Source organism: Cynocephalus volans, chromosome 14 (assembly GCF_027409185.1).
Source record: "Cynocephalus volans isolate mCynVol1 chromosome 14, mCynVol1.pri, whole genome shotgun sequence".
NCBI classification, from domain to species: Eukaryota; Metazoa; Chordata; class Mammalia; order Dermoptera; family Cynocephalidae; genus Cynocephalus; species Cynocephalus volans.
In genome coordinates, this window is record NC_084473.1 from 15,132,268 (window position 1) to 15,156,471 (window position 24,204).

The 24,204-nt window shown below is 38.4% G+C and overlaps 1 protein-coding gene across 2 annotated transcripts in view; it reads right to left on the reverse strand.

The window, feature by feature from the left end:
* The window catches only part of NBAS (NBAS subunit of NRZ tethering complex), a 361,846-nt gene that overhangs the window by 78,816 nt on the left and 258,826 nt on the right, over positions 1–24,204 (reverse strand). For both annotated transcript variants that reach the window (XM_063078155.1, XM_063078154.1), the window contains exon 44: positions 23,324–23,658. In XM_063078155.1, the coding sequence (XP_062934225.1) occupies positions 23,324–23,658 (335 nt within the window). The remainder of the gene's footprint in view (positions 1–23,323; positions 23,659–24,204) is intronic.

Sequence of the window (24,204 nt, forward strand, 5' to 3'; positions counted from 1 at the left end):
GTCCTTAGCATGGAACTCAAGGACCTTTCATAAATTGGTCCCAAGCTAACCCTCTAGCCTCATGGTATAATTGTAGCTCACACCCTAAGCTCCAGCCACACAGACTTTCATCATTCCCTGGTATCATCATGTAACTATCCCAGTGAAATGCTCCCTTCTCTCTTCTTTGCAAGGCAAGTTCCTAATCATGTTTCAATACTGAAATGTGAAGCCAATCCAGATCCATCTATTTCTTCAGCCCCCACAGCCAGGCCACTGGCCAAGTCCTCTGCTCCAACAGCAGAAACCTTCTTACACACAGGTAGACCCTGTCTCCTCAGCATTACTGAGTCTAGACTTCACAGTGTAATGTTTCATAAGACTTGCTGTTGGTCATGAGAGGCAAGTGAATTTTTTCAAGAGTTTAGATTGTTTGACTTCATCTCCGTAGTGTTTAAAACAGGGTTTGTTTTTTTTCCCCTATTTTAAATAATCCTTCAAAATAATTAAATATTTCAAAATAACTAAAACCTGACACTTAAGAATATAGAATATAAACAAATATAATACTCAGTTAATTTTCCTGAGATAGCAAAGACCTCTAAGAAGCAGAATGATATTATGATAAAAGATGTAAGGGCTTTTATTTGACTGTGCATTTTACTTAATTCAAGTTTTTTACAATTTCATTTTGTAAAAACAGGTTCATTGCTGAAAGACTCTAAGGTGTGATGAAGAAATATAAGGTTAACAGTGAATTTACACCTAGCAGATTTATTTTCTTTAGACTGTTCTATGTGGAGGTAACAGAAGTAAAAGACAAAGATTGAAGAAATGTACTAGAGTAAAAAACAGCAATTTCTATACTAGTGGCCATATGGTGCCTTTATCCTTAACATTATTTTTTTAAAGCTCATAGCATTAACATGCCATTCATATACATCATTACTACAATAGCCAATCAAGATCATAATTTTAACTATTCCTTATAGCAACTAGTAATTGCTATTAAAAAATAATGTGGATTTTGTGAAATAAGAGTAAGTGGCTAAATTGTTTCCTCACTCAATAAATAGGTCCTGAGCATCTATTTTCCAGGATCTATGAAAAAATGAGATAAAAGCATGAACCAGGCTAACAAAGAAACCATATGTAGTAGGAGAGATAAGATGATGATAAGGGAAAAAATTCAGAAGATATCTATGACTCCAAGAATTCTTAATGGGTCTACCTTTAAAATATATCCAGACTCTACTTCCCCCAACCTCCACTGCCACCACTCTGTTTCTAGGCACTAATCACCTCTCATAAAGAACATTATGATGAATCTAAAACATCTCCCAATATGACAGAGTTAGTGGTGCTCACCATATATAATCACCCCATCTACTCCACTGCATTTGTCAATTCCATTGTAGTTAAGATGATCCACATCTCAACTAATAGAATCTGAACACAAGTGACATGTCATTGCTGACCCAAGGCAATAAAAAACCCACATGGATCTTTATCCAATCTCCCTTCTTTCCTAGTCATAGCCATTGAGGAGGGTGCAGGGCCCAGATGGTGCTAATACGAAAGGGCAGAGCTTCCATCAGCCTGGATCCTAAGTGACTTTGCGGAATAGAGCCATTTGCAGTATCATACTGAATTAGGAGCATGAAGGAATATTAGCCCTATGTCGTGTTAAGCCACCACATACACGAGCCTATTCTGATATACAACAAGTACCAAGTGTCAGGCAATACATGGCTTTGGTTTTCAGATATCAGGCATTGAAAAAATTGTAATTTATGTTAAGCTATAATAAAATATTTAGTAAAACTGTTGTCTGTGGTAATGGGGGGAGTGGGGGGATCATACCCCTAATAAACTTTGGCTCTAGAGAGGTTGGAAAATGGAATAGCAGTAGCATGGGTTGAATGTTCTAGCATTCTGTGGATAATTATCACAAGAAAGAAATGAATTTAGAAAAATATTGTCCAGATTATAAGCATTATAAGCAAGAATGAAATAGAGAAATAGCCCCCAAATTCAGGGCCTTACTGGGTTAAAAAAATTTACTAATTCTAGACCCCAGTAGTAAAAGATAAGACTGAGAAATCCTCAGATAACACTTGCAGGATAAAACCTTTAGAAGATTAAAATGCTTCAGGGGAAACATAAACCAAAGGTGTGACACCTCGCAAATTCTTTCAATCAGACAAGATGATGGGCAAGAGATTCAATCAATGATGTGGTCCTCAAGCAGAAACCTGAAAGCTGTAAGCCAGCCCCTCTGAGACGATGTATGAGGGTGGAACACTACAGATATATATGAGGGTACTTCAAAAGTTCATGGAAAGATTCATACTCTCTTTCAGTTATATTTTTCTATGAACTTTCTGAAATACCCTGGTAGTAACTGAGAATAATGCTTCAAAAACAGACAAACAAAAAGACCCTGTAGGCATGGTTATGGGCAAATGTTGCTAAGAAAAATAAAATAAATAAGAATCCTACTAAATTTCTGAGATAGTGGTGCTGCCCAAGAAGCCTTAGCCAAGAATGGAAATACTTGTGACTGTCTGAAACTTAACACTTGGGCCTTCAACCTTCTCCAGGCAAGCTGAGAAAGTTGGATGGCTTTCAAAGAGAGCATATCACCTCTCATATGTGGCCACAGAAGAAAGTAGAAGACTTTCCTAGTGTAGAGCCTGGGGTTATGGAGAATAAAGGACAACAGGCAGCCCCTAGAAAGCAGAATCAAGACCTAGTTAAGGGTTATAAACCACCCCATGTGGGGAGGCCCTCACAATGTCTGTAAAGCAGAATTTCAAAACTGCCTCAGAGTATTATCTGCCAAGTATCCCCTATTTCCTCCCTTTCCAAGGTGAGTTTTTAATGCAATTGTCTTGTGCCTGTTTCACCATGTAAGTTATGTGTAGGGGTAGGTATGGGGGATGCAAAGCAGAGGGTTTGTCCATTTAGTTCATGGTCTGGATCACAGCTGGACCTAATGCACAGCCTACTGAGAATTACACTGACTGAGCTCCACATTGTGACTAGGTGAGACCCTGGTTGTTCCCCCTAGCAGAGAGGTGGAGTGAGTTCTGTGGGGGAAGAAGGATGTTTGGTGAACTAAACAGTGGGCTGCAGCAGACAGTGATGCTCCCCAAACATTCCTTCTGCTTCCCTATACTTCTCAACCCCTTGCAGTTAAGTGGGGCTAGGTGATTAGGTGGGTCTGTGAAAGGTAAGAGGAAGTGTCACTATCACTCTGGGATAAGGCAGTCACATTCAATTTCCAGTGCCCCTTCTTTTCCTGACAAAGTGCCTGAGGAGACTGCAAGACCCACACAGCGTAGCTGTAAGATGGTAGGATTTCTGCCATCCTGGGTTCCTGGGTGACTGTGAAGAACAGAACTACAGGCCTACCCACGTGGGTGTGTTTCCTGAGGGAGACTTAAACCTTTGCTGTGCTAGGCTACTGTGATTCTGGGCTTAACTTGTTTCTCCAACATTCCTAGTAGCACAGTGACATTTTTAAAACAAAAATCTTTCATGCCTCTTCTGAAATCTATTTAATGGCTTCCCAGTCTACAGTGCCCTGGTAAGCCCTGTAAAATCTACTCTTCCCCTCACCTGACCTCTCTAATGCCATCTGCTCCTTTCCGCACACTCTCACCCCACTCCAAACATAACCAGCTTCTTTGCAGTCCCTGTGCTCAAAACGTTCTTCCCATAGGCACCCTCATGGCTTGTTCCTGTACTTCTGAGGACTCAACACAAACCCTGTTCTATCAGAGAGTCCTTCCCTGATCACCCTATAAAGCCCAGCACTCCCTCCACCTCTTCCTCCTTTCCCTGAATTATCTTTTCTTCTTAACCGACACTGGGTTTCTACTTGCTTATTGCCTGACTGTCACTCTTATGTTCCCAGAGCCCAGAATGTGGCTCACTCATAACAAATGCCTCTTTGTTGGGTGAATAAATGAATGGATAAATGACAATGCTTCGTAAAGACAGAAGAGCAAAAGCACAGCTGCAGAAGGAGTAAAGCTCAGGACGTATGTATAACCATTACAGTACTTTCATTTAAACAGAGCTGGAATGTATAGGGCCAGAAAGTAAACATGTTAAGCTTTGTAGGCCACATATAGTCTCGGCTACATATTCTTTTGTTCGTTTGGTTGGTTGGTTTTTACAATCCTTTAAAAATATGTAAAAAAAAATCTTAGATAAGAGGTGTACAAAAACAGGCAGTGGGCTGACTTTGACCTGTAAGCCACGGTTTACTGACCCTTGATCTATAATCTTAAAACGCTATAGTTGGAAAGACGGACTGACAATCAATTGTAAGTGGCCTTGAATGCCAGTTTAGTTAAGAAATCTGACTTGGTAGCCACTGAGGGCAACTTGTATACTAAAGGCAATTGCATAGAAATGTCCTATTAGATTTCCCATTTAAAAACACCATAAGAGAATTTTAATTAAAAGAAAAAGACAAAACTACAGTTATCTGAGGAAAAAAAAAAATCTCATCATTTCTTAGGCCTCACTTTGCCTGTCCTTCCAGAATTAGTTCAGGAATTCACTCCTCTGGGAAGCCTTCCCTGACATCATCTCCTCTCCAGGTGACCTAAAGTTCTCTGTGCTTACCTGTATCAAAGAATATACCACCCTGCATTAAAATTGTCTGTTACTTGTACATCTCCCTGGCTAAATAATGAGATCCTTCAGGGTAAAAAGAAAAAAAAATTTTTTTTTAATTTCTGTATCCCTAGCACCTAATATGATGATTAGCCCATTGTAGACAAGCAGGAAATAACTGCTAAATTACTAAACAACTCTGATCAACATATAGGAAAAGCAAAGAACCTTTAAAAGTGCAATGAAATTACATGTTCTCAACATATCCCTAGATACTCATGGTCCAGTATGCTCCAAAAAGGTTCCAAATTACCCACAGACTCTGCAGTATCCTATTCTTATAAGAGGATCCTCAGAGACAAAATCTACAAAAGTACATTGTAAAGGACGTGAAACAAACAAACAAAAAAACTGGGATAAAATATATGCCATCAGGACAATGCCAGGCCACAGTGATCAAACGTCATGCAGGAAAAAGGCACAATGACACTGAATTAACTACTGATGGCTTTCCATTTATTGATTCAACATGCATCGAGTACACACTGTGCATTTGCCTTGGGCTGGGTGCTGGTGACACAGACAAAATTAGATCAAGTCCCTGCCCCTGGATATGTTAAAGTCTAGTTGGAAACACAGAGAAATAAAGGACATTATAAAGACATATGATCATTATTCAACTATAATAGGGTAAATATTCACAGTAAGATGCTGTGAAAGCCCTTAGAAGGGGCACTCTGTCCAGACTGGAAGGGAGGGACATGCAAGGTCAGGAACGGGTTGCTGATGGGATGTATCTCAAAGGAGAGTTCCTAAGAGTAAGTAGGAATTAAGACAGGAAAGGAAGAATTTAAAGAGGTCACCAGTCAAAGGAGCAAGTGGGGAACCTGGAAGTACATGGGCTTGGCCCAAATGCAGAGTGCAGGTAAAGGCACACCAGAGAATGAGGGGGATGGAGAGGGGTGACATCTCAAGGGGCCAGTGTGCCAGGCTGAGGCCCCTGTTGTCATCATCATCATGCCTGGTAGGGCAGGAAATGATCTTGTGTAGGAGAGTGCACAATCAGTAGTAGAGTTTTCAAGTGATGGCTTGATTCAAAATTCATCAAGACAACGTTCATCATCCGCAGGTACTTTAAGATTGAAAATCTTGCTAAGCAGATTTTTTTTTTAAATGAACAGAGCATGACTTTGAACATAAGGCTGATATTCAGAAAACAGCAGGTGAGTTAAGAAAACCCAGTTGCTACCTACTAAGAGTGATGGAAAGATCAGGGTTTACATACTGTTTACATTGCTAATGGCAACTACAGATGCTCCTTGACTTAGGATAGTGTTGTTCTGATAAACCCATCATAAGTTGAAAATATCATTACACTGAAAATGCATTTAATACACCTAACCTACCAAACATCATAGCTTAGCATAGCCTACCTTAACTGTGCTCAGAATGCTTACATTAGTCTACAGTTGGGCAAAATCATCTAACACAAAGCCTATTTTATAATAAAGTGTTGACTATCTCGTAATTTATTGCATACTATCCATTACATCAAAATTGCACGGGCTATGCACCCTCATAAAGTCAAAAAGATGTACACTATTGTAAGTTGGGGACTATCTGTACATTAAATAATCGGAAAGTCAAGAGCAAAATTATTTTATTCATTTTTTTTAACACTGGTTAATTTGGGATATTGAAAACAATTTCTTTAACTAATATTCGTACAGGATAGACAGAATTTCTCTCTATTTAGGTTCCCATTTACCAACTCCTGCTCCTTTTATTCCATCGCTCCCTCCTCTTCATGCTCAAACACTTCAACATTTACCATGTGCTAGGCCTGATCTTGACACAGGGGTATAAAGGTAAATTAAGACACAATCTCTTTCTCTGAAGAACAAACATCCTAATGGAAAAGTCAACACAAAAATAAATATTTACAAAATGTGACAGAAATATAAACTAAGTATGTGGGTACACCGAGAAAAAAAAAAACTGCTGTCTTAGAGAGGCAAGAAAGTCTTTAGAATGGAAGTGATATCTGAACCAGGACGAGAGATGAGCAAGGGTTTATGCGGAAGAAGGGGTGGGGTTGGCAGGAAGAGTAGCATGAGGGGTTAAAGAAAGGCTTTTATAAAGAGGGTGTTCTAAGGCCTTTCATTGTGCCCCAAACACCTGAGGAATATAATAAACTCTCACCAAAAACAGTGTCTCATGGAATGGAAAAGAGGAGTGGAAGAGAGGAGTGGGTGCAGAGCAGTGGATAGCAGTGTATTTGGGAAAAGAGGGGAAATAATTTTTGAAAAAGATCCAAATATCCCAGGAGTTTGATCCCCAAAGCTAGACACTGTTCCTCCCCCAGCCTCACTCCCACAGCGTGCCTGGAAAAGCTCCTGGTGGTGCAGATGTGTGTGTGTGCATGTGTTCAGGCAAGGGACTGTTCCGCAGGAGAAGAGATGCGAAGGAGGGCCAGGGCTGCCATGGTGCTATGCTGGGAAACTTCTCGTATATTCTCCTTAGGCCAGCGGTCTTCAAACTGGCGTGTGTGTGCCATCAGGACACAGGCACAGATAGTTTTGAGGGAATCAGTTTCTAAACTTCTACCTTCTCTAAATATTCTTTCCTAAAACTGCTCTTCTTGAGAGCATGCTGGAGGTCAAGGTGTATAAGCCTGCTCTCATCCTCAACTCTCCTTTCACAATAGCTCCTCCTCCACTTTGTGTCCCCCCAGCCCCAGGCCCTTCAGTGCCTTCCATTTAGCACACAGCAGCATTTAAAAAGTCTCCTGCCCTTTTTTTTCCTCAGCAAAGTTCAGTTTACGCTGGACTCTCTTCCCTCTGCAATAGTTACCACAAAATAAAAATCTGTCTTTATCACTTTTACCTAGTGTCCAGCTTTATTTCTCTTCGACAAAAGAAACAGTAGATATAGTTTGAGGAAAAGGAAGGATGCAACTCTTCTGACTGCTAAAGATGTGCTTGTTCTCATGCTTTTTAAATGGATAGTGGTAGATATCAAATCACTATATTTAGCTTCCCAGATACAAATGGAGCTACATAACAGTTTTACTTTAAATGTCAGTATTTAAAATATGCTGGAAATTATGCCAGTGAAAATCTGACACTGTCACTACCTGCTTTAAAATTTGTCTACTTGACCCATTCTCAGGATAAAGTCTAAACTCTTTAGCCAGTATGCGAGAGTCTTCATTACCAGGCCCCTCCTCATCCTTCTAGCCTCATCTCTACACTTCCATTTATACCATATTATTTGAGTTAACTGAAAGGTACTAGGTTATTTCATGCTTTTATTAAAACTGCTAAATCTGTCTGAATGTTCCTACCCTTTTCATCTTTCCTCTGTGGTACTTGTGACAAATATTCTCATTTGTTAAGACTCAGCTCCAATACCTCTTCTACTTCAGGGACTTTCTGGGCTATATCCCTGGCCCCACTGACTCAATTATTACCCATTTCTACCTTCTTGCCTCCACGTCTTTCATTGATTTGTTTATCCATCTTCATCTATGAAGAGCGCCCCCTGGCTGTCAAGTACGCAAAAACAACTGGCATCCTGAGAGCTGCAATTAAATAGGGATCCTCCTATGAGTGCCAGTACTTGACAAAGCAATAGGTGCTAGCTGAGAGGGCATGGCTTTTTATTATAAATTCCTTCACTGCACAGGCTAGAGAATGTATTTATGAAATAGCAATTAGGAGATAAATCTGTTTTTATGTTTGAAAGGTACTTAAATGACAGGAGGGAGCTTATAGGATGAACAAAGAAAGGAGTAAAGGGAGTCCACGTCACTAAAGATTTACAGTTTAATAATAAACAGCTGCAGAACTATGAAGTCTGCCAGAAAGAGGAGAGCATTCAGTGGGGAGGTTATTTTCAGACTCCTTTTCCCCCACTGCTTTTTACATGTTGAAAGATGCTTTGGTATTTGCTGCACATTATTCTGAGATCGTTTATTTATCCCTCTGTCTTCCCCCAGACTTGCAACCCCTAAGAATTTAGAGCCTACACGCTTCACGGGAGAGAGCGCACTCCTCCTTGCAGCTTATTACTGAAGAGGCCTGCAAGCGCTGCAGAAGCACACCGCCAGCTCAGCGTCCCGCCACACTGCTCAGGAGCAGAAGGCATTATCATTTACAATTGAACTGCGCACACGGTCTTTTGGCCAATTTTCAGTCTCCCCTACAATTATTACCTTAGCCAATTTGAAATAAGTTCCCAAGCACAAACAGAGAATCAGTTTTCAGTGTGCCAGTCAGGCCAATAATCACTACCACCCCAGATGGGCTTTCAAAGCCGAATTTGTCAGGCAAGAGAGGTAGTAAAAAGGAAGATTTGGGGAGTAGGTCTACATATGAACCTTGACTTTGTCATTTCTAGCTCATAAAACACTGGAGTGCCTATTTACCTTCCTTGGGGCTTAGTTTTCATATTTGTTAAAATGGTGATAAAAATTATTTACTCTATAGGGCTGATGTGACAATTTGGAGTACTGCAATAAATATTCTCTTCCTCCTCTTACAGTATCTGTTTGAAAGGCTGAATGTGAATAGGGAGATGAAGGGAAAAGGTTGATCTATTCCACTGTTCAGGTGCAGCCTAGATAATTAGGACAGAGTTTTGGACACATTAATTCCCCTTGTTATTATACGGTGACACTGACAGACATTTAACGGCAAATTCTTAGACTTCTACAGATCACAATATTCAGAGTGAATGCCATACCCACAATCCCCTTTTGAGGAAATAGGCAGAGGGGTCTGTTACAAATAGATTATCTGCTTGGCAACAAAATTCTTCGTAATGTGACCCTTAGCACTGCGGCCAAGGGCAGTCATACAGAGGCAGAGCAATGACTTGTGAAGTGGCTAGACACAAGAGCTCCGTCCTGCACGGCTGCTCTACATTGAATAGCAATACACAACCCAAAAGGTTCCTCTCTTGGGAAATTTTAATGTGAGTATGTGAGTGTGGTTTGGGAGCCAGAGTGAGCAGGTTCACAGCATGTTGGGAGTTGTCAGTTGTCCAGGCAGCCTTCCTCACTGACATGGTTTCTTTCACTCATATTCTGTGTGGAGACTAAAAATGTCCCATTAACTGGATCACTAGAGTGTGTGGGTTCCTTACAGCCTGAAAGAACCAAATTATCACATAATTCTAAAGCATGGAGTTCACTGGCATGTTTGCCCTCGGAAAGACAAAAGTGTGAATGCCCTTCCTTCAAGAAGTGTGACATGAACTCGCACTTGCTGTGAACCCTCACACACAGCACGACAAATCCCATGACTAACTCTTCCCCTCACATCCCATATCAAATCCAGGGGCAATTCCCTTTGGCTATAGCCAGAATTTGGCCATTTCTAACCATTTTCACTGATACCAACCTAATACGAACCCCCTTCGTCTTTTACTCGTATAAATGCAATTGCCTCCTAAGGGATCTACTTGCTTCTGCCATTACCATCTACAATATTTTCAACATAGCAGCAGAATGATCCTGTTAAAATGCCAGCTCAGATCAAATCACTCCAATGGCTTCTCATTTGTACAAGCAAGGCCCTACACAAGCTGGTCCCCTCTGCTACTGCCTCTTTGACCTGACCTCATCGCCCATTACTCCTCTCTCTCATTCCCTTCTAGCCATACTGGCCTCCTTTGCTGTTGCCCAAACAACCCCAGCATGCTCCCTGCCAGGGACTTTTTACCTCCTATTCCATCTTCCCTTGCATCACCAAATAGCTTGTTGCTGCCTCACTGCCCTAAGGTCTTAGCTCATATGATACCTTCTCAGTGAAGTTTTCTTTGACCTTTTATGTTAAATTGCAGCAGTCCTTCTGCCCTGCACTCCTGAGTCCTTTCTAGGTTAATTCTTTGCTTGTGTTTATTACCATTTCACGTGACTAAACTTAACCATTGTTTATTATCTAGTTTCCACCTCTCCCTATTGTATGTTCCCTAAGGTCAGAAATGTTTGTCTATTCTGTTTAGTGCTATATATCTAGCATTGAGAACAATTCCCAATATGTAGTAGGTACATATTGGTTATCCATTGTATAACAAATAACCCAAATTTAAAAGCTTAAAATATTTATCTCACAATTTATGTGAATCATGAATCTGGGCACAGCTTAGCTAGGTGCTTCTGGACTGAAGTCTCTCGTGAGGTTACAATCAAACGACTGGCCAGGATTGTAGTTTCATCTGATGACTTGATTGGGGGTGAAAGAAACAGATGCATTCCCATGCTTATTTACATGATCATTACCAGCCTCAGTGTCTTACCATGTGGGGCTCTTCTCAGAGCTGCTTCAAAACATGGCAGCTGGATTCCTCCAGAGTGAACAATCCAGGAAAGAGAGAGAAGGAGAACACCAGACAAAGACTTTATGAATAAGACCCCAAAAGCACAGGCAATGAAAGAAAAAATAAACAAACTGGATTATGTCAAACTAAAGAGGTTCTGCACAGCAAAAGAGAAAATTAACAGAGTGAAAAGACAACCTACAGAATGGGAGAAATTATTTGCAAACTATGCATCCAACAAGGGATTAATATCCAGAATATACAAAGAACTCAAACGACAATTAAAAAAAAACCAAAAAACAAGTAACCTGTTTAAAAAATGGACAAAGGGGCTGAATAGGCATTTCTCAAAGAAAGATATAAAAATGGCCAACAGACACATGCAAAAATGCTCAACATCACTAAGTACCAGGAAAATGCAAATCAAAATCACATTGAGATATTATAGTGGATTGAATTATGTTCCCCCCAAATTCCCTGAAGCTTGAATTATGTCCCCCAAGTTTTATGTATTAGAAACTTAGTCCCCCACTGTGACTGTTACGAGGGTGGGAAATCCTATTGTGGTAATTGAAAGGTGGGGCTTTGAAGAGGTGATTGGATTGTAGGACCCTGCAGTAGTGAATGGATTAAAAATGGTGGTCAGGGGCGTGGTTCTGAGGGCTTTAAAAGAAGAGAATCTGTCTCTCTCTCTCTCTCTCTCTCTCTCTCTCTCACTTGCTTTCTCTGCTCTCTCTGCTTCCACCATCTTGTAATGTGAGACCCCTGGGTCACTGTTGTCACCACCAGATGGACTTTGGACTTTCCAGCCTAAGAAACTGTAAGCAATAAATTTCATTTCTTTATAAATCACCCGGTTCAGTGTACTTTGTGATAAGCCACAAAAACAGACTAATACAGATGTCATCTTGCCCCAGTCAGGCTAGCCATTATCAAAAAGACAGAGAATAATAAATGCTAACAAGAATGTAGAGAAAGGGGAACCCTCCGGAAAACAGTATGGAGCTTCCTCAAACAACTACAGGTAGCCATATGATCCAGCAGTCCCACTGCTGGGTATATATCCAAAGGAATGGAAATCATCATGTCAGAGGGATACCTACACTCCCATGTTTATCACGGCTCTATTTACAAGAGTCAAGAGTTGGAATCAACCTGAATGTCCATCAGTGGATGACTGGATAAGGAAATTGTGGTGCATATACACACGATGGAATACTACTCTGCTATAAAAAAAAAGAAAAAGAAAGAAAGAAATTCTGCCATTCACAGCAACATGGATGAACTTAGAGAAAATTACATTAAGTGAATAAGCCAGGCACAGAAAGAAAAATACTATACGTCCTCACTCACAAGAGGGAGCTGAGAAAATAATCAAATAAAAAAGAAAGAAAGGTACCACAATCACAATAATTCCTTGAACTTTCAAAAGAAGAGTATAGTACTGAGGCTAATAGAGGTAGGCAAGGTGGAGAGGGAGCAGGGGTTAGTGAGAAATTGGCAAAGGGTCACAAAAAAATGATTATAATGTGTAAGGCTGAATACACTATTTATCCTGATTTGAACATCACATATTGCACAGGTACTGATATTTAATGCTGTACTTGACAGACATGTACAGTCAATTATGTCTCAATTAAAAATTAAAAAAAAGAAAGAAAGAGAATGCTAGAGATGGAAGCCACAGTCTTTTTGTGATCTAATCTTACAAGTGGCACCCTATCACCTGTGCTGCATTCTACTTACTAGAGGCTAATCAGTAAGCCCAGCCTGTGTTCTAGGAGAGGGGATTACACAATGGTATAAGTACTAGAAGGTAGAGACCACCCAGGGCCATCTTAGAGGCTGCCTACACAAGCACTCAATAAACATTTGTTCAAAGAATGAACGAATAACCAATGATGCATGAGTGAAAAAAGGAAGTCTTAAGCCAATGAGAAAATCAAACTGACTTCTCCAGTAACTTACATTTTTTTTTTACTTTTAACAAATGGAAAAAAGGGTAAGTAGGACAAATAGTCAACTTCTGAAGCATAAACAATGCCATGTAAAACCTTTACTAGGAGAACCTTTCCATTCTTTAGAGTCTTGTAAAAGAAGGGCATTTTTCTCAGAACTGTTTATATTTTATTTATTTGAGTAAACTATGTTTCAAAGATCATATTCTCTATCCTTAAAGTATTCCACCTGCTCCCATTTATTCTGTACCTTTGACAGTCATAATGGGAAAAACAATTTCTTTTTAGATTTGCTCTTCTATGCTTATCTTCTAAGCTCCTAGCTTTTTGCATTTTTGTCAAGATAGGATACGCTTATCAAAATAAAGTCTCACCTTGGAAAACAGAAGAAAGCAGTTCCTTAAAAGCAAAAGTATCCAAGTACAGGAATAGAAGTATAATGTTTACAACCCTAATAATACATTCAGGCTACCTGAAGGTCAGATGACAGCAGTATACATCGCACATTTAAAAACCCTGAAATATCATTATTAGGTAACATTATTAACAAATATATGCCTGGAGCATAGAAGGCATTCTATAAATATTTATTATCTCTTCTTTGTATGTATAGCATATTAATACCTCTACATAGTACTTCCCATATTACAGTTTATTTGGTATGAATGACTATGTATGCCTCAATAAACTATGAGCTTCTCAAAGGCAAAGACCATGGCAATGTTTTATTTGTTTACTGCACCTAGAATAATGGTAACGAAAATGTCCTCAAATAAACATTTCCTGAAAGTACTGGAATGAATAAGACACATTCAATTCACAATCACAGGAGTCAAATGATGACTAGACCATCACCAGAGATCAATGGGCAAAACACTTATTTCAAGATTTTTTTTTTTTTAAATTACAACTTAACATTTAGTCATCTTGTAAGCCTGAGAACATTTTATAACACTTTCACAGTAGAGTTCAGTATGATTATAAAATAGCAACACCAATCTCCATAAAATTTAGGCAGAAAAAAAGACTAAAATATGAGTATATCACTTTATACTTAGAAATAGGAGCTTCAGAAATGCAGTGTCTTTAAGACAAAATAGTATTAGATAAATATCCTTTCTATTAAAAAAATTACGAAGATCAAAAGATTTTCATCCACTGATGTAATATATACTCCAATAATTAAGATCAATGTGATTACACATGCCAATAATTACAAGTAGAGAAGCATGTAGTTCATTTAGCTTTAAAGTAAAAATGTTATATCTTGAATAAACTAACCATTTATTTATAAATAAACAAACAAAAATATGTACATATGACAGTACATTTCAGCTTTGACAAATATTCTTCAATGATTTTTACCATTTTTCCATTTTGGTCTTACCTAAAGTCCTTTAATAAAACCTCATTATGTAGAGAGGTATGTGTGTGCAGAATTATGGCTCCCAAAGATGACATCTCTAATCCGTGGCATCTGTGATATGTTACCTTACATGACAAAGGGACTTTGCATATGTGATTTAAGGGTATGGACCCTGAGACGGGGAGAGAAGCCTGGATTACACAGGTAGACCCAGTCTAATCATCTGGGTTCTTGAATGTGGAGAACCTTTCCTGGCTTTGGTCAGAGAGAAAGATGTAAAGACAGATGGGTCACAGAGATGTAATGTTGCTGGCTTTGAAGATGGAGAAGAGGGGCCATGAGCCAAGGAATGAGGGGAGGCTCTAGACAATGGAAAAGGCAAAGAAATGGATTCTCCCCCAGAGTTTCCAGAAAGTAACGGAGTCTTACCTATACCTTGATTTCTGCTCAGTGAAACCCAGGCCTGACATCCAACCTATAGAAGTGTAAGACAATGAATTTGTGTTGTTTAAGCCACTAAATATCTTTCTGGGAGAAACACAAAAAATAAATTCAAGGAGAAGAGAATTAGAACTGGAACACATATAATCCAGGTTATTTGAGGAACAAAGAAGAAATGGGAATGCAAAGTCTTGAGGGATACTTGTTATTTTTATTCCATTACACAAAAAACAGTCATTTTGAGGAGGAAGTAGGTCTATTTCTTTGCTGTTAAAGAAAAAAGAGCAAATTGAACAAGCAGATGCAGACTCCATACAAGAGAATGACAAGTAAATGTATCTAATAAATGAATCAGATGCCTTAAAAATAGTAGGCACCTGTCTAAGGAAGAAAAAGATTGTCCTTTGCTGAAGACCTCTAACACTTGAGCAGATGAAACTAGAATTGGAATTTTGGCTCAGCTACTAACTTGCTTCTGACCTTGAACAAATTACTTAACCTTTAACCTTCAATTTACTCATTTCTAAACTTAGATTATAATACCTATGTTGCAGGGCTGTTGTGATGATTACTGGAGATAAGGTAAACTGTCGAGCCAGTGCCTAGTACATAAGTGAACAATAAATGGTAGCTATTACTATCATATTACATAGCATGCACAGTGATTTCTGTAGGAGACAGATAACCTCTAAGGTCTCATAATTTATTGGTAGCTTGCCATGCATTTGGAACCATTTTCTTCTTCATTGGAGTTCCTATCTCAGCCCATAAAGCAGGAAGTTTCCCTTATGTATCCCAAGAAAATAAATACTGCTTCACTACTTATCCTCCTACTTCTCAGGAGAGGAGTGACATCTGATAAATAAAAAAGGGAGAATAAATTGATTATGGGTGGCTAGCCCTTTCCCTTTCTTTTTGAGATCCACCTGAAGAGTACACTCTTCTGCTACTCTTGTTCTTCCAGTGGTAAACATTTGCGGGTCAGGCCCAGACCTTTGTTCCAGGGAAGCATATCTGTCTAATAAGTTCATGTGGCTACTGTGCATTTGAAGTGACTAGTCTGAGATGATGTGTGCTGTAAGTACACACTGGATTCAAAGAGTTAAAAAAAAAAAGAATGCAAAATATCTCATTAAATTTTTATATTGATCACATGTTGAAATGATAATATTGAGGACAATTTCATCTATTTTGTTTTATTTTTTAAATGTGACTACTTGAACATTTCAAAATCCCATGTGGCTCATAGTATAGTTCTACTGAACAATACTAATCCATGGGCCATTTGTCTGGGGCCCATGAAAGGGAGGGAGCCCTTCTGACAAAGCACGTATTCTCTGCAGATCTAACTGTGTGCTTGGCAGGGTTGTCTGAAGATCTAGAGCAGGGAGTAGTCTGAGGAAGGCTGATGGGCAGAACAAACCACATTCTCCACTCCAATTCTACCAGCAACAAAGCTGGCATTTTGATTTCCATCTATCTGACTCCTCTGTCTCTTAACTGATTGTAACTTGATGAGGGAGGATGAGATGTTATTTATTGATTTTCCCCTATCAAATCCGAAATATATGGTAGAAATATTCCTACTCCCATGGAAGTAGCACAAGCACAAAACTCACTGATGAGCACAAAGCAGAGGCAGTGATCCTCTCTAAGTCCTCGGGGTATAGGTTTCAAAAGCACCTACACTGATTTCAGTTGAGAGATCTACCAAGGGTGGCTCTCAGCTGAAACAAATATGAGCATGATTCGGAAACTTTCCCAGGAAGCTGGTTTCTGAGTCAAATGGGACTGCACAGCAAAAAGGCAGTGACAGTAGCCACTGTGGCACTTAACTGAGAGCAACACAAGACTTAAATGGGGAAACGGAAATTAGAAAGGTCTACTGACTACAGGCAGGCATATGTAAAACAAATCAGTCTCAGAGAGGAGACAGTATGGATGGACATATTTCTTTCCTCCATGGCAAACATGTGCTGCAGTTAACCGCTTGATGGGAGACTTTCCCAACCAATTTCTGGACAATCGGCTTGACCTGACACCCCGGCAAAGCTAAATCCAGTAAGATTTTCTCTGCCTGTTCTCCCTCCCTCCCACACCACTGAGCAACTTCTGTGGTCGTCAGCATTCTACTAACATGTATTTGGACTGGACCAAGAACAGGATTCTGGGTATCTTGTTTTGCTTGGTTTAACTATTTCAGGGCTGGTGATAAGCTTCAGTTTTCTAAAGTGCATATAGAGTTAATGCTAATTTATTTTTTTCCCATTAATCTTTGAGAATCTTTCAAAATAATGAAACCTTGGTGTGATATTAATTTAACTTCAAAATTGGTGAAGAAGCTATACTACACAAACAAAACAAGGTGTATTCTGGAGGAACCCAGACACCGAAATCAGACCTCTCTAGTTAAGATAGAACAGACAACAGGAAAAATAATCTTTGGAGTTGACTTCTATTGAACTAATAAACTTTACTCAACTAATAAACTTTAGATTTTGATTTAATTGAACTTTAACTAAAAGGGCAAGAAGATTTGGTTTTTAGGATGTTAATTTCTCCCCGATAATTTAATAATGGGAATTGAAATTTGGGACACTTTCAAGTCGCTGACCTGTAGAATTTAGGATAGCTTCTACTCACTTAAGCTCACAGCATAACTTCTGGTGAGTTTTAGTCATCAATACAGTTGAGCAAAATTTGAGATAGGAAATAGAACAGAAAATGAATTTTCAGCCTAGACTAGGAAAGCAAAAGACTGTACTCTTCTGACCTATTTTAGAGCTTTCTAGGAGCAGAGGCTGAACTGCCTAAAACTGATCTCAGAAGGACACCTGACAAGTCTTGCAGGTAGGACAGGAGAGGTCTCATAACATGAAGGCCCCAGGACCAACTCCTGACAGACCCTTGGTTGCGTTTCTCCCCGGGGCTGGTGAGAGGTTTCATTATTCAGCCTTACCAGTTTAGGAAACCAAAAGGTCATTCCCCATTCCCTATATTTCCATTCTGAGGAGAAAACTTTCACTCCAACCAACAGACAGAAAACTCTAAGAGCGAGTCTGGCATCTTTCCCCTCTCCTGCCCACTCTTGCACACATGATAAACACTGACTCAAAGCCATGCACCGTGCAGCCACGCTCTACCTACAACCTGCCCATCCACAAGGGGCTCTCTTTCTCAGCTTTCTTAGAGGATTACTGTTGGCAGCAGTCTAAGTTGTCAAGTTTCAAATAAGTGTGGAATGTGAAAGAAAGCCCACTCATCCTGATAAACAATAAAAGACACACACACACATGTTAAATATATATAAATATTAGTTTAAAAATTATAAAGGCTAAAATTTATAGAAAAATACATTGCACAGTTCATAAAATCAAAGGATAGTAAAATGAAAGTAACATGCACACATTCCATCTTACATTTTCAAATTATTTATAACAGTTCTACATCTGAAAAGATGATAACAAATTAAACTATTTTAAGAAACTGAAATTTTAACACAATCATTTATGCACTTACCAGAACACATCTGCTTTATCATTCTTGTTTGTATCATAAATATTTAGGAAGTTAAAATGATCTTCCATGTGGGCAAAGACAGCTATGGTTTTGTAAACAGTAACCTATAACTGATTCTCAAAGTGTGGTCCACACACTATAAGAATCCCAACTCTTTCAAGGGGTCTGCAAAGCCAAGATTATTTTTATAATAACACTAAAATACTTTTTATCTTTTTCAGTGTTGACATTTGTAACTGACGGTGAAAAAGCAACGGGTGGATGAAACTGTGGAGACAGCAAAAATCAAACTATACTAAGAGGCACTGTATTTTTCATGTCATTTTCATATAAGAATGTTCTAAATGAAAGAGTAAAAATTATTAATTTTATTAAATCTCAACCACTGAGTGCAATGTTTTTAGTATTCTGTGTGTAGAAATGAGATGTTCGCATAAAGCACTGCATATAGAAGTAAAATAAGGAGATCACATTTGTAACATTATTTGAAACGTGAGCTGCAGTAGGTGCTTTTTGCATGCAACATCATTTTTGCTTGAAAGAACAACTTATAGACAAACTGGTTTTCAGACTTAGATATTTCACAGACATTTTCTCCAAAGTGAACAAAGTCAGCCTGTCACTTCAAGAAAAACAATGCACAGTACTTGTTGCCAATGATAAAATATAAACTTTCAAGCAAAAAGTACAATTTTGGAAAACTTGCATCCACCACTGTGAGCTTGACATCTTCCCAATACTTAAAGACTTATCTGATGAGATGGGTGCTCATATTAATGCATGTGATTTTTTTTTTATATGGTATAATGCAGCGTATCAACATTTGGATGATCTACATAACTTAGTGAACCAATATTCCCAAATGCCTAATATAATTACATTACAAAATCATACCAGGGTAAGAGATCCATTCAAGTACAATCTAGACGAACAGTTTTAATGTAATAGGGTACAAAAAGTTCAATAATATGGTTTCAGAGTCCACACTGCAACTAGACTTTAAGAATCTATCACTGGCTGAGTTTCAGAGTAGTGTCAAAGAAGAATGTCCCAACTTATAAGCTATTAAAATACCCCTCCTTTTTCTGAACTTTTATCTCTATAAAGCTGGATTTTCTTCATCTACTTCAACCAAAATAACAACTGAATGCAGAAATAAATATGAGAATTCAACTGTGTTCTATTAAGCCAGACATGTAAATGCAAAATGATGCTACTCTTTCATTATTATTCCTTTTTTTTTGGTGTCTGGATGGTATGGACTTCCATTATTCTTGGTTTGTCTTACAAATATTTATTTTTCATTAAAATATGCTATTCGTGTCAACCTATAATGGCTCTATTATTGGTAGTTTTGAATAAGTTATTAAATGTTTTTAAAATTTCTTGTTTTTAACTTCTAATATGATAAATATCAATAGGTATAACCTACATAAAAGCTCCTTAGGGTCCTAAATATTTAAGAATGTTAAGACATATTGAGATCAAAAGTTTGAGAACCACCAATCTATGATAATAATTAATTATTTAAACAACTAATTAAGGGGTATGTACTTAATACTGTGCTAGGAAACAGGGAATTAGAGATAAAAGGCACCATCCTTGCCCTCCAAAAATTCCAATTTCATGGAAATGTACTTCTCAATTATAATAATTTAAATATTATTTTATTGTACACAAAACCTTTATTTTTAAGTTCCTTACAAGCATTTGATTTTTTTGATACTAAATGCAATACAGGAACTTAATGTCTCCTATGGTAACTAATACTGTATATGGCACATGGCTAATGCCAAAATACTTCACAATTCAATCTGAATATACATAGAATGCATTTGATTTATGCATCAGAAAGTCTTCTGCCATGCCATGTAATATGCATAAACATTTTTACATAGGTTTCAGACACTGATTGCTCATTATGGTGAAAGAAGTACTACTATCCTTAGTTAAAAGGTAGTATTAGCACTGTAGAGATCCAGAAGTTGTAGCCTTTTGGTTGAGACTTAAACTTATGAAAAAATTTAAGTTTTAGGCAAAATCATGTTTTTTAAGATAAACTTATTCTTCCAGATTTTTATGCCAAATAGTCTGCATAATAGGATAAGGAAGGAAACAGTCATAATATGAAACAGAGATGCCCTAATGCTGTTTCCATAGCTCCAGATGGCAGTACTGAAAAGTGGAGACTATCAGGAGGCAAAAGAAAGATGCCAATCAATCAATCAAGCAAGCAAGCAAGCAATCAAGCAGGCAGTCAGGGATAGTGGCTTTATTATCAATAAAAATGATGGTCAAGATCAAAGGATAGACTACTTAAGAGGTCCTCAACAATTCTGCTCTAACCTAAAAGATACAAGAAGTTCCGATAAAAACAGTGGCTTACGATGGCAGTGAATCATAAGTGGTGGGATCTGGAGAAGAGGGCATGTGGGGGGTGGGATGGAGAGGGACTGGTAAGTGCCTATCCAATTCCAGGTTGAGAAGCACCAGGCAAGATACTAGAAGGCCTTTTTTAATTCTACCATTACCTGGGGACTTTTAAAGAAGGACTGTAGCAAACTTCTAGATAGCATTTCATTAAGTGGGGAGAGTATTTCCCATGCATTTATCTATGGATGTAGCTGTACCAGCAATTAAAAGCAAGTGGGAAGTAGAAGACATGAAGGCTGGGATTACATACGTGCTCCCTGTCATCTAACCACATCATGTCTGAACAAGGCAACAGTATTTTCACCTGCCTTTCATCTTCTTTTACCAGTTTCCTGGATTTCTAACCCAATAGTTTGTCCTTTGTCCCTTCTACGAAAATGTTTCTAACTGATGAACTGGACAAGCAACAGGAGAGCAACTCTAACCTGGCTCAACCAAAATATTTTAGATTTGGAGCAAATGCACTTTAAACATTTATATCCTTTTCCCTCCTGCATATTTATCACCTCAAATTTCAGGCAGATTCAGCCTCTGCCTATATAATATAATACCATTCCGTGAATATTTTCCCCAAAGATCTAAGAATTCTGCTAATGTAAATGATAATGGAATGACTATTACCATGAGGGCAAAGAGCCTTCTCTGGTATACTTTACCATGGAGTGGGCACTAAATTCAGGCTTTGGGGATATTCCTCTCTGAATTCAAATATCTGAACAATTGCTTATTCTTATTATTATGCATTCTAGAATTAGCTTACTAATTATTTCCAAAAATTTGGTCCCGAATTAAATGTGGGCTACACTTTTGAAAAACTGCACACTGTGTATGAATAGTACACACTTATTTTACATTTTTAACATCATGTACAAGCTGGAGGAACATCTGGTGTTTTGCAAATTTGGGCAAATCCAGCTGTATTTCCTCTTCTAAATGTGTCCTCTGACATGTGCGGGTTGTGTTTCATTCTGATTTTTATACTCTCTCTCTGTAGCACTGCACTGAGTAGTTTCAAACATGCAGTTTATCTATACTTTTCCTGCCTAAACGAAAAGCTAAAAGCTTACCAATTAATAAAATGAGGCAAAATATTAAGGCTAGACTAAAGATATAAAATTAATTTTAAATGTATCTATTTCTTCTCTATAACTTACCTGACTCTACAGAAAACCACCTCTTGAGAATATTTCACAATAAAGAAATACCTGTGATTGGATTATACCATCTGAACTGAGAGAAAGCAATGCAATAATTAACTGACTGAATCTTTATTGGGTGAGCTATGCATATTTTCCTTAGAAAAATACACATATGTGCACAAACAATTGTGCCATACATTTTGGGGTGGTTGGCAGACATCTTGAAAGTATAGAATTTAAAAACTAAGGTGATGAGAATGTGCTACAATTTAAAGTCATCTGACTCAAAACATCATACATAACAGCTAAAACTCAGAGTAAACTGTACATCCTACTCTTAAGTTCAATCATGAATAAATAACTGCTGCTGGAAGGTCTGAAACTGTCTGTCCATCCCCATGTACTTGCTCACAATTGGCACACAGACTTGGCTGATTGTGCTGGGCTTCCTTCCTGCCCTCACATGAAATTTTTAACACCATCTACAGCCTGAGAGCGAGGATGGGAGGCTGCCCCAGAATGACAGTGCCTCTCTCTTCTCGGTTGATCTGCTTGCTGTCCAGCCCCTTCAGCAGTTCACAGTGAATTGGTTAAAACTCATCTAGTGACTTGGTTAAAGCTAGCCTTCTCCATAGATGTTTGAACCTCTACCTGTGCCAACCTCCAAATGAATGATTAGCAATTCTTAGTCTTTATATTTCCAGGATAATATTACTATAGTAAAAATACTTGACAGAGTACTGCACAGACTTGCTGATTTGAGGGAAGGAGAAATCAGCAGCAAAGATGCGCAAGAGAAGATAAAAAGGGAGCTCCAAAGGCAATAGAGATAACAGTTGAGACCAGAGGCTGGAAGACTTTCCATGAGATATTACCCTGGGTCCATGCAGTGAGAAATCTACACTTGTCTAGCAGTGTAAAAGGGCAAGATGTGGAGGAGAAGGACCCACATTATCTATTCCAAGTGAAACTGTACATTGTTGAAGGATCAAGAGCAGGTAGCAGCATACAGCCAAAGGGCTCAGACCTGAGCATGGAGCAGACATTGGAAAATGCAACACGTACGTCCAAGGATAATTTTACCACCAAGTCATATATACTTTGTGGTATTTGCGTGAAGTTTTTTAAGGATCCAAATTAACACAGCTAAGTTATTAGCTTGGGTTCTGAATGCAGATAATATGAGCTGGGGACTGGAGCTTATTTACACTTAGCAATTAGAGAGAATAGGATGGTGTATTTACTATAAAATGATGTATTATGAAAACTATAATAAGTACAACGTGTACATATAAATTAGAAGAGTCATGTCTGATTTAGACTATCTGTTTATCTGTAATAGATGGAAGTGATTTTCCAATTAAAAAGCTTCATGCTTAGCCAAAAAAAAAAAAAAACAAAAAAAAAACCAGCCCAATATGCAATTATTTTCCATTTCAAGACAGGAAATAAAAACAAAATCTACAGAATGTAAGAACAACTTTCCTTTCTTCTAAAATGCTCAATCTACTTTAAACTGTCTTTAAGGTTACCTTGGTCACAGCTTTTGGAGAAAATGTAACTGCATCCACCACAGTGATGAGATCGCCCGGATGGAGGCAGTCAAAGTACTTCATGCAGATGTCATAGGCATGAAGCCACTCTGGTGAGGACTCAGGGACTTGTTTAATGAGGTGAGGGTCTCCAGTCCAGAACAACTTCTGTAACCAGATGGTATACAGAGAGCTTGAGGAAAGCATCCGTCCATCCTTCTCAGGGATCTTGGGAACAAGTTTGGAAATAGATAAGATGTTTTGACTTGAAAGAACTGGCTCCAATGCTTCAAGAGGACTCATGTTTTCATCTGTCAGCTTTTTGTAATTAAGGCCTATTGGGAAAAAAAGAAAATAGGTAAGTGGTTCATTCCAATGTAAACATGAAGGAGCTTTCAAACATACACAAAACTTTCTGTATGGCTGAATGAAAAGATCTACCAATTTAGTTAGTCAATCAGATAGATCTTAGTTCTACTCCCAGCCTGCAAGTTAGTCAACTGTGCAGTCCTAGACAGGTCACTCAACCTCGGTTTCCTCATCTGTAAACCGGGGATGGTGATATCTCTTTGCCTCTTCAATCCCCCACAGCACCTATGTTTTCCTCTATCAGTGCATTCACTGAACCGCACTATACTCATTTGTTATTTATCTGGTATTTCACCAGGTACTGGAAGGCATGGATTGAATCTCACCCCTTCTCCTCTGTGTCTGACCCAGTGTATAATTTGATTATTCAGTAAACAACTGATAAGCTGAAGTAAACTCTCATGATTGTTACAAATATCAAATGAATGTAGATTTGAAACTATCTTGTAAGTTATAAAGTATAATACAAATTTGAGAGGTATTAACCTGTTTAATTTCTTAGTTAAGAACAT